The following is a 9853-nucleotide window of genomic DNA, read 5'->3' on the forward strand; positions in this document are numbered from 1 at the left end:
GAAAGACTACACTGAAGAAATGTCTATAAAAGCACCCCTGGCACACAGCGGGGACTCCATCACTTGCCCTGGAGTAACTCACTACAGGAGGACACCCACATTGAGTCATGCTTAACAGACCAAAAACAAAACCAACAATAACAAAACACCTTCACTATTGGCATTTGTTTTAAAAGTCATGAGTATAGAATCTGAACAAGAGCTTAGAATTGGCCAGTATACTCTAGCCAAAGTAAGTTTTGGTAATATCAACCTTACCACCATTAACAATAACTCTACCCCTCCCCTCTGCCTGACTCCCACCAGCCTCTTACTGACGGCTCCCTCCAAGCACAGCTGACAAGCACCCTGCACCAGGGGACACACAGCAGAACCTCAAAACAAAAATGCTTCCTCCCTTCCCCCACCATCCTGGTGTCTCATTAAACCACAGCCTGAAACATGCAGATGGTTGCACCTGCTGCATGCCTGTGGATTTTCTCCCAAGACTCGAAGGGAGCCACCTGGATGCAGCAAACACAGCACAGACAACAAGTGCTTTGTGTCTTGTTAAATGCTCTGTAATTGAAGTTCAACCTCACTTAGCTCTCTGGTGACGTTTAGCTCTCTGGTGACATCCCCAGCTGAGAAGTGGCTTGCCCTCTCACTGCATAGCCTTTTCCCAAAGCCCTGTTTACAGAATTCAGTTACTCGAAGCACTGAGAAAAATGACAATATCTTAGGTGAGGACGTAGATTATTAATGCACATTACAATATCTGTGGACTTTGTCTCAAAAGGAAAATCTAATTTAGTTTCCTAGTCAAACAACTTCTCCGTCATTTAAAGGCTGTGGATTTTTCCTACAGAATTAGTAGGAGTCAGGAGTAGACACTGAAGTTCAGACAGGACCAGCTACATAATCTAGGACACCCTGGGCAAAATAAAAATGCAGGGCTTCTTATTCAAAAAGTAGAGGAAAAAAGCACCACTATAGGTACTAAAATATAGTGTTTTCTTTCTTCTGCAGTCTCTTTCTTGACCTGTCATGGTGTTTTTATTCATTTTTAATGTTGTACTCCTCAGGCACAGGAATGCTCGCAAGGCAAGTACGACCCTCCCAGGCACCCAGGGGCTCCACCCTGTGACCGGAAGCATGAGTGTATATGCAGGTGCTGGGCGGCAGCCCCATGTCCTGGCCAGGGGCAGAGAAGTTGAGCCAGGCAGCTTTCCTTCCCATGGGCCCACTGTGGACAGGCAAGCCCAAGGATATTGTAACCTCCATCCCGGGATATTGTACAAATCTAAGGATAGGCAATAGGCTTGCTCCCACTGAGTCACCCATCAGATGTACCATGATGTTGCCAGACTAGGGTCCTTGAGATACTACTAGGTACACATATCCTGATCTTCCTCTTGAAGATGGTGGCAGCAATTGCTGGATGGGGATGCTGAGGGGGAGGTTAGGGGATCCTAGGGTGCCAGAGAGCAGATGAGTAGGCAGCTGAGAACCCCTCCTGGCAAGGCAGGGAGGCAGTAAGAAGTGGAACTGTGTGTAAGGCAAAGGCTCCAAGTCCTTGGTGCATGCTCCATGGACTCACTGAATTCCAGTTACAAAACACAAATTCTAAGTTAAAATCAAGAGTTTCAAGATGGTACCCATAGAGCATTAAACCCCAAGTACTCCTGGGTCCTATGTAAGTGCACTGATCACATGTCCGTGAAGTGAGCCTGACTTTAGACTTCAGATGAAAGGAAATAATTTTGATTGCCTTCCCACCCCCAATACATGTATTTGTAAGATTTTGACATATATGTCATATATATGTGTGTATATATATATATATATATACACTTAAATATATTACAAATAAGAAAAGCTTATGTGTTTTACCCATTTTAACTTTATTTCAGTTATGAGTTAACTAGCAGAGTTGAGACTGAACTTAACAAATGTTTTCTATTTAAAAGACTTTAAGTAGAAGGAAATATATCAAAGTGTTAATAGTTCTCTCTAGGCCAAGGTGTTAAAAAGTAATTTTTATATCATTTTCTGGACATTATGATACTTTTTTTACAATGAAAATGATACATGGATTGCTTTTATAATTAGGAAAAAAAAATGCTGTTTTGTGAAGTAATAAAATAAACATACTTTACCTGTAGGGAGAGCACACTGCTCCTTGGATTTTTCTGATACCACTAGTGCTATCTCTCTGTTAACTTTTCTTAATACTTCTTGGATCATATGAATTTCAAGATTTTCCAGAAGTTTCTGAAGCTAGAATAAGAAGTTTGAGAGTCACTTTCTACATTCAGCTTATACTCTGAGCTCCTAAGTCAAATTCCTGCAGAAGGGTCTGGGGCTAGGTCCTGTCCTTCAGCTACTCTCTCTCAGGGAAGAAGGAAGGGTTCCTTTCTTGGGTTTCCAAGTGCTTCTGCAAGGGTAGATATACCTCTCTGGAGACCAACATCTTTTCTTCCTGGCCCACATCCCAGTTGATAAAATACAACCCTTATTTACCAAGTCGTGATAAATTGCAAAGTGCTCAATGTCTGAGGTGACCTCATGTGTTTTGGGGGTCTCTTAAATGTGGTCAGGAATTTCATGAGATGTCATTACAAGAGAAACCCCTGGGCCTGAAACTCAATTTAGATATCAAGGAGGATTTCATGAGAAGATTTAAAATTCCAAACATGACCAGGAGAAAACTCTCCCAATAACCATGAGCCCTTACTTTACCCATTATGCTTGTAGAGCCCATGTTTCTCCCTGTCACAGGACCCCAGGTACAAGAGAGAACCAGGGCTCAGAAGGGTAAGCAATGGGCTTGGGACTGGGGTGTGTGTGTGTGTTGTGGGGGTGGGGGGCAGATTGCCACTGAATTCTTGATCTTCAGGGGACGAGAATCTGTCCATTGACACTCAAACAGCTAGAATTTTGCTTGCCTGTTACAGTAACAAGGAGAACACAGCCTTGCCTGTTACAGACACAAGGGAACACAGCCATGTGGAGACTCTGTCCCAGGACCAAGGTGAACAAACAGTTGGAAAAACAACCTCTCACATCTAGCACACCAAATGGACTAGTGTGTAAATCATGTTGTCTTATTCTCAGAAAAACAATCACAGGAGCTATTTTGAATAATCCATTTTCATGGGTGTGTGTGTGTTGGAGGGAGTGGATAATTGCGTGCTAGATTTTAAGTTTAAGATGTTAGTATGTTCTCTATCATAGTCTCTTTTTTTGTGGTAGTCTACCTTAATTAGAGGAAAATCAAAATACGAAGATCTAGACTTACAAAATGGAAGTATTAGGGATAGTTATTTGCATAATCAAAGCTCTACGTGCTTTTAAATACTTAGTTCCCTCTGAGTCTGTTCAATGATTTACATACCTTCAATCTCCACTTAATGTCTTAGAAAAAAATGCCACTTGGGTGTACCTGTAGTTTTACATGCTTATGCCATAAAGCAAAATTTCAAAGTCACATTCAAAATAGTTCCTGCATACCTGCTGAGTTTTTATTTCAATTTCTGAAGCTCCTTTGGGGGGAAGAATAGACCGGCTACTTATTATAATACCTTCGAATTCATCTTCTTTCCCCATCTGCCTAGCTATAGCTTTCATGCTGGGGTAGAGAATGTCAGTTCTATTGAAGAAGAGAGACAGAAATTAGCAAACAAACATATTTTTTTCCTATTCAGATTCTCTGACAATCATTTTCATTCACGTTCTGTTTTCTGCCATCACGTATAAACCTCCCAACCCATTACAGTCACTCACATTGACATCTAATTTTACCACAGTTGCCACTCCCTTAGTCAATATTAAATCCTGAGGCCTTCTCCCATTGGGTACATATAACTTCAGTCTTCATTCTTCAAAATATTGACAAGTTCTCTCATTCCCTAGTTACCAGGGAAGTTGACTGTAATAACTTGTAAGATAGACTAATGGGACTATGCCACCAAAGAGAACCTTCTTGTGCCCAGTAAGGTCGGATGGTGAGTGGATGCTTAGTGAATGCTTGTTTGATAACAGACACATGGCAGAAGCAACATGTCTTTCCTGCCAGCTAAGTCATCCTAGCTAGAGCCTGAAGCTGTGAAAACACCCCACCATCCCACAGACCTAAAACCTCATGTTGCACCACATTATACCTCTGGCGGCAATTCATGAAGCTCTCAGAGACTCAACACTTGGGTCTAATGGGGCTGAAAATGGGGACTAGTTTACAGCAGCAGCATCCCCCTACCCAGTGCTCACTGGGATCCTATGAACTAAAAAGGCTGAAGAGTCAGCACCATGGGGACACTTGAGAAGCTCAAGTTCCCAGAGACAGAACTCTAGGTAAATGATACACAGTGTTCCTTAGTGGAACCCGGCACTGCCCCTGCAGTCAACAGAACCCAACTTTTCCTGTAAAGCGCTGGTTATAGGACACATTGCCCAGCTTCCTCTGCACTCAGTGGGGCTGGGCGCACCAGGATTATGGACCAAATCTCACCCTCAGAGTAAGGGGAGGAATTTATCAGACCCCAGATTCCACTCATTTCACAAAAATTTCCACCTCAGCAACACTCACCCGTAGAGTTCTGAGAACTGTTTGTGGAAGGAGACAGAATCGCTGTCCTGGCCTTGCAGTTTGAGTCGGCCCCAGTGCTCCTTTAGCACTTCCAGCTGCTTCCACAGCACCAGAAATGATCTCAAGAAAGCAAGGGACATCACTGCATTGCATGGGCCCCTCAGCAGCCTGGAGGCTTTTGGGCTGCTTTGGAATGGACTTCTGAATCCTGGCACTCTGGACAAATCTGCCTGAAAGCATTGCAGAAATTCTTCCTTATTAATCATAGATCAATATAGGATAACTTTTACATATAGCCCATGCAGAACGAACATTTTGGAGAAGGCCTATTTTCCCCAGGAGGAATGATTCATGGGCTTACAGCACAGTTAGAGCTTAGAAAGGGTAAGCATCCTTTCCAAATACATAGGATACCGAAAAGAGGGAAATGTCTCCATTTCAGCTTTCTGCTTGAGTCTTGAATCACTCATTTAAAAAACTCTTTTACTTGGGTACTAACATTTTACCTGCCTTTGAAAAATTGAGCCTTTCATGTTTAGCCTCTGCATTCTGGAAAGTGCCCTTCAACACACTTGAGATTTAATTCCCCATCACGGTAGGGCTGTAATATAACCTCAGATTAGGGATTTTATTGTTTTATGGATAAGGAAATGGAAACGTAAGTTTATCTTATCTCCTATTCCTTCTCCCATCCTTTAAAAGTTTACATGTCTCTTAATTTGAATTTATTATTCAACAGGCAATTTTCCCTTAGAATTATGATTTGTTTATTTGTTCATTGGTACTTTCCCTAAATCAGTGTTTGTTGAGGGGCTGCTCCGAGCCCTGGAGGATGTGGAGGGAACGAGGTTTTCAGGTCCCCCTCTCCTGCAGCCAGAGTGTGAGGAGGGCCAGAATCACCCAGAGAGCGACAGACAAAACGAGGACCTGCATCCAGGCCCTCACCCTGATGACAGGGTCTCAGTCACAGAAAAAGGAGCATTGCTTTGCAGACGAAGATGGTAAACCTGGATCATGATGTTATGGCAAGAAGGGCCTCAGAGAACATTCAGGTAACAGCACCTCAGATACTCAAGTTTCCTGGCTCAGAACAGGAAGAACACCCACGTAGTGTAACTGGCTCAGTGCTAGTAACGTATCTACAGAAAGGCACCGCTGCCAGAAGGAGGGTTGGTCAGAGGTGGGGTTGGCAAGCCAGACCCAGGGAGAGCCCACAGCCTTGCACACAGCTGACAGCCCCTCAAGTAGCCTACCTCTTCGCTAAGCAGCTAACTCAAGATTTCCAGATTTGTTTTATCCTCAGGAAACCTTTCATCAAATAAAACTTTACGGAGTGACGGAAAATATTCAACAGAGCAAGGCTGAGCATGGTGACAGGGAGGGGGCAGCCTACGGGCCATGTAGCCCCCTCTGCTCAAAAAGCCCCAAGATGCCCCTTTTAAAGGGTTTGTGTGCAGTTTCAAACCTGAAGACCCAGCAAAAAAATAACAGTTTGAAAAGCACCTAGACTATACGTGAAGGAGATTTACTGGCTAATCTAAAAGCAAATGGAGGGGAGGGGCAGATGAACTCTCCCCAGAGATGGGGGACGTCACTGGCAGATGCCAATATTTCACCCTCCGCTTACCCTGCTAGCACAGGTGAGCGAACTCAGATGCAAAACCCTCCTACCACCACCTTGCTAAGACAAGCAGGGGCACTGGCTGCCTTGCTGGAGCCAGAGCGGGAGCCAGTTGCAACGCTTCCCTGCCCCCTAGCTGGGGTAGGCAAGAGCAAGCAGTAGTAGCATTCTCCCACACCTTAGCTAAAGCTGCTGAGCACAGGGGGTTGCAAGACTCCTGCACTCACTGGATGGGGCTGGCAACTGTGAGCAGTCCCAGCACTTTCCTGCTCTCAGCCTAAAGCCAGAATGTGCACACAGACAGGACATTCCTTCCTCCTGCTGCATTCCTGAAGCCCCCAGGCACGTGCAGTCAAGACATTTTCCTGCTGCCTTTCTGAAGCTGGAGAGAGTGTCCCACCCCCTACCTTCTCCAGCTACCTAGTTAAAGCCAGTGGATATATGCAATCCACACAGGGGATGCTCCTTGACTGCCTGGCCCTGGGGGCCAAGGGGGCTGACATTCCTGAGCTCCAAGGCAAGTAACAGTCAGAAAGGCAGCACCTGGCAGGCCACCCCTCCAGGGCATGGCAGACAGCAGACTGAAGCACAACCTTGTCTTCCTGTGAAAAAAGCCTATTTACTTAGCCTGCAGCTTCAGCCTAAGGAGCAGGCTTCAGGTTTTCCCTACATCTAGAGGCTACAGAGATGCTCCCAGAGAACATAAGCAGGAAGACACCATCCTTGTGCACCTCCTATGCCTCGATACAGCTCAATAAGTCCTCCCAGAAAGAGCTTATACACTCACGTAGAGTCCCAAGTTTTGCAACTGTCACCCAGAGGATATCTTCAGATCTTTTGGTCTGGAGGCCAGCAGGGATTATGATTGTGGCTGCACAAAACTATATTTGCATATATTTTTAAAGAGATTTTATTTATTTATTTGCGAGAGAGAGAGAGCACGAGTAGAGTGAGGAGGGAGGAGAAGAGGGAGAGGGATAAGCAGACTCCCCGCTGAACAGGGAGCCTGATGTGGGGCTCAATCACGACCTGAGCCCAAGGCAGATGCTTGACCTACTGAGCCACCCAGGCACCCCAATATATTTGCATATTTTAAAAGCTGCTGCCTGAGGGTCTAGCTTCAGATTAGCCTGAAACTTGGTGCTAAATGAAATTTCTCCCATTGGAACACTGACAGGCCTTGGTACATCCTCAATAACAAGGACATATCAATAATAAATCAGGCTGATTAGACAATCACAAAGTTTCAAGAAACAACCAAGAGCTAGGGCAAGGTTGAACGAGAAGTTTCATCAGCTACACAAGGGCACTCCAAGACGGAGAGACTCAGAAAAAGACCATAATGATATGGAGATAAGTAATCTACCTGATAAAGAATTTAGGGTAAATGTCATAAAGATGTTTACCAAACTTGGGAGAGGAATGGATTAACACAGTAAGGGTTCAACAATGAGATAGAAAATATAATAAAGTACCAAACACGAGTCCACAGAGCTGAAGAATATAATAACTGAACTGAAAAATACAGTAGAGCATTTAAACATCAGATGTTTATCTATTTATCTATATAGCAGATGAATGGGTCAGCAAGCTAGATGCAAAGCAATGGAATTTACCCAGACAGAGCCACAAAAGGAAAAAGGAATTTTAAAAAATGAAGATAACTTAAGGGACCTATGAGACAACATCAAACAGAATAACATTTGCATTATAGGGGTTCCAGAAAGAGAAAAGAAAGAGAAATGGGCAGAAAACTTATTTGAAGAAATAATGACTGAAAACTTCCTTAACCTAGGGAAGGAAACAGATATCTAGGTCCAGGAAGCCCAGAGAGTTCCAAATAAGATGAACTCAAAGAGATCCACACCAAGACACATTATAATTAAAGTGTCAAAAGTTAAAGAGAGAATCTTAAAAGTAGTAAGAGAAAAACCAATTGTTACATACAAGGGAAACACCATAATCAGCAGATTTCTCAGCAGAAACTTTGCAGGACAGAAGAGGGTGACATGATATATTCAAGGTACTGAAAGGAAAAAACCTCCAGCCAAAAATACTCTACCTGAAGGTTATCATTCAGAATTGAAGAAGAGAGAGAGTTTTCCAGACAAAAGCTAAGGGAGTCCATCACTCCTAAACTGGCCTTATAAGAAATGTTAAAGGGACTTTTTTTAGCAGAAAATAAATGGCACTAATTGTTAACAACAACAACAACAACAAAAAAGCATACAAAAGTAAAAATCTCACTGGAAAAGGTAAATACATAGTAAAGGTAATGGGTTAATTTATAAAGCTACTATGCAGGTTAAAAGACAAAATAAAATTAACTAAAACTACAATAATTAGTTAAGAGATAAATAAAAGAAAAAGATGTAAAATGTGACATCAAAAACAAACATGAAGGGGTGTGGTAGTTAAAATGTAGTGTTTGGAAAATGTTCAAATGTAAGTTGCTATCAACTTAAAAGAGACAGTTATATACATAGGATGATATATGTGAACCTTACAGTAACTACATAGCAAAAACTTGTATTAAATACACAAAAGAAAATGAGAAAAGAATCTAAACATAACACTAAAAAAAGTCATCAACCAGAAGGGAAGAAAGAAAGAGAAGAAGGAAGGAATAGAAAGGAACTATAAAAACAGTCACTAAACAAGTAAAAAAATGGCAATAAGTACCTACCTATCAATAATTAAAATAAATGCAAATAGATTAAATTCTCTAATAAAAAAATCACAGAGTGGCTGAATGGATAGAAAAGCAAGGCACTTTTATATACTGCCTATAAGAGACTCACTTCATAAGTAAGGACACACACTGAAAGTGAAGGGATGGAAAAAAGATATTCCCTGCAAATGGAAATGAAAAGAAAGCTGGTGTACTGATGCTCATATTAGACAAAATAGACTTTAAAACAAAGACTATAATAAAAGACAAAGAAGGGCACTACATAATGATAAAGGAATCAACCTCAAGAAGATAAAACATTTCTAAATATATATGCACCCAATGTAGGAGCACCAAAGAACATAAAACAAATATTAAGAGACCTAAAGGGAGAAACTGACAGCAATACAATAATAGTAGGAGACATTGACACCCACTTGTATCAGTTAATAGATAGTCCAGACAGAAAAATCAATAAGGAAACATTGGCTTTAAATGACACAAACAAAGCCCAAGTTAGTAAAAGGAAGGAAATAATAAATATCAGAGCAGAAATAAATAACATAGAGACTAAAAAGATAATTTTAAAAAATCAATGAAGTGCTGGTTCTTTGAAAAAATAAACAAAATTGACAAACCTGTAGCTAGACTCACCAAGAAAAAAAGTGAGGGTTTAAAGAAATAAAATCAGAAATGAAAGAGAAGTTACAACTGATACCACAGAAATAGAGAGGATCATAAGAGACAATTACTAACAATTACATACAAATAAATTGGACAACCTAGAAAAATAGATAAATGCCTAGGAACTTACAAATCTTCAAAGACTGAATCATAAAAAAACCAAAAAATCTGAATTGACCAATTATTAGTAAGGAGATTGAATCAGTAATCAAAAACCTCCCAACAAACAAAAGTCCAAGACCAGACAGCTTCACTGATGAATTCTACCAAATGTTCAAAGAAGATTTAACATCTATCCTTCTCAAACTCT

General features: G+C 41.6%; 1 protein-coding gene across 1 annotated transcript in view; it reads right to left on the reverse strand.

The window, feature by feature from the left end:
* Positions 1–9853, reverse strand: part of LOC116634600 (coiled-coil domain-containing protein 162-like) — a 56770-nt gene that overhangs the window by 29575 nt on the left and 17342 nt on the right. The window contains exons 5-7 of the mRNA XM_032408096.1: positions 4568–4797; positions 3493–3631; positions 2139–2259 (exon numbers count right to left, since the gene is read on the reverse strand). Coding sequence (XP_032263987.1) covers positions 2139–2259; positions 3493–3631; positions 4568–4797 — 490 coding nt within the window. The remainder of the gene's footprint in view (positions 1–2138; positions 2260–3492; positions 3632–4567; positions 4798–9853) is intronic.

Source organism: Phoca vitulina, unplaced genomic scaffold, assembly GCF_004348235.1.
Source record: "Phoca vitulina isolate PV1807 unplaced genomic scaffold, GSC_HSeal_1.0 scaffold9, whole genome shotgun sequence".
In the NCBI taxonomy this organism is placed as follows: Eukaryota; Metazoa; Chordata; class Mammalia; order Carnivora; family Phocidae; genus Phoca; species Phoca vitulina.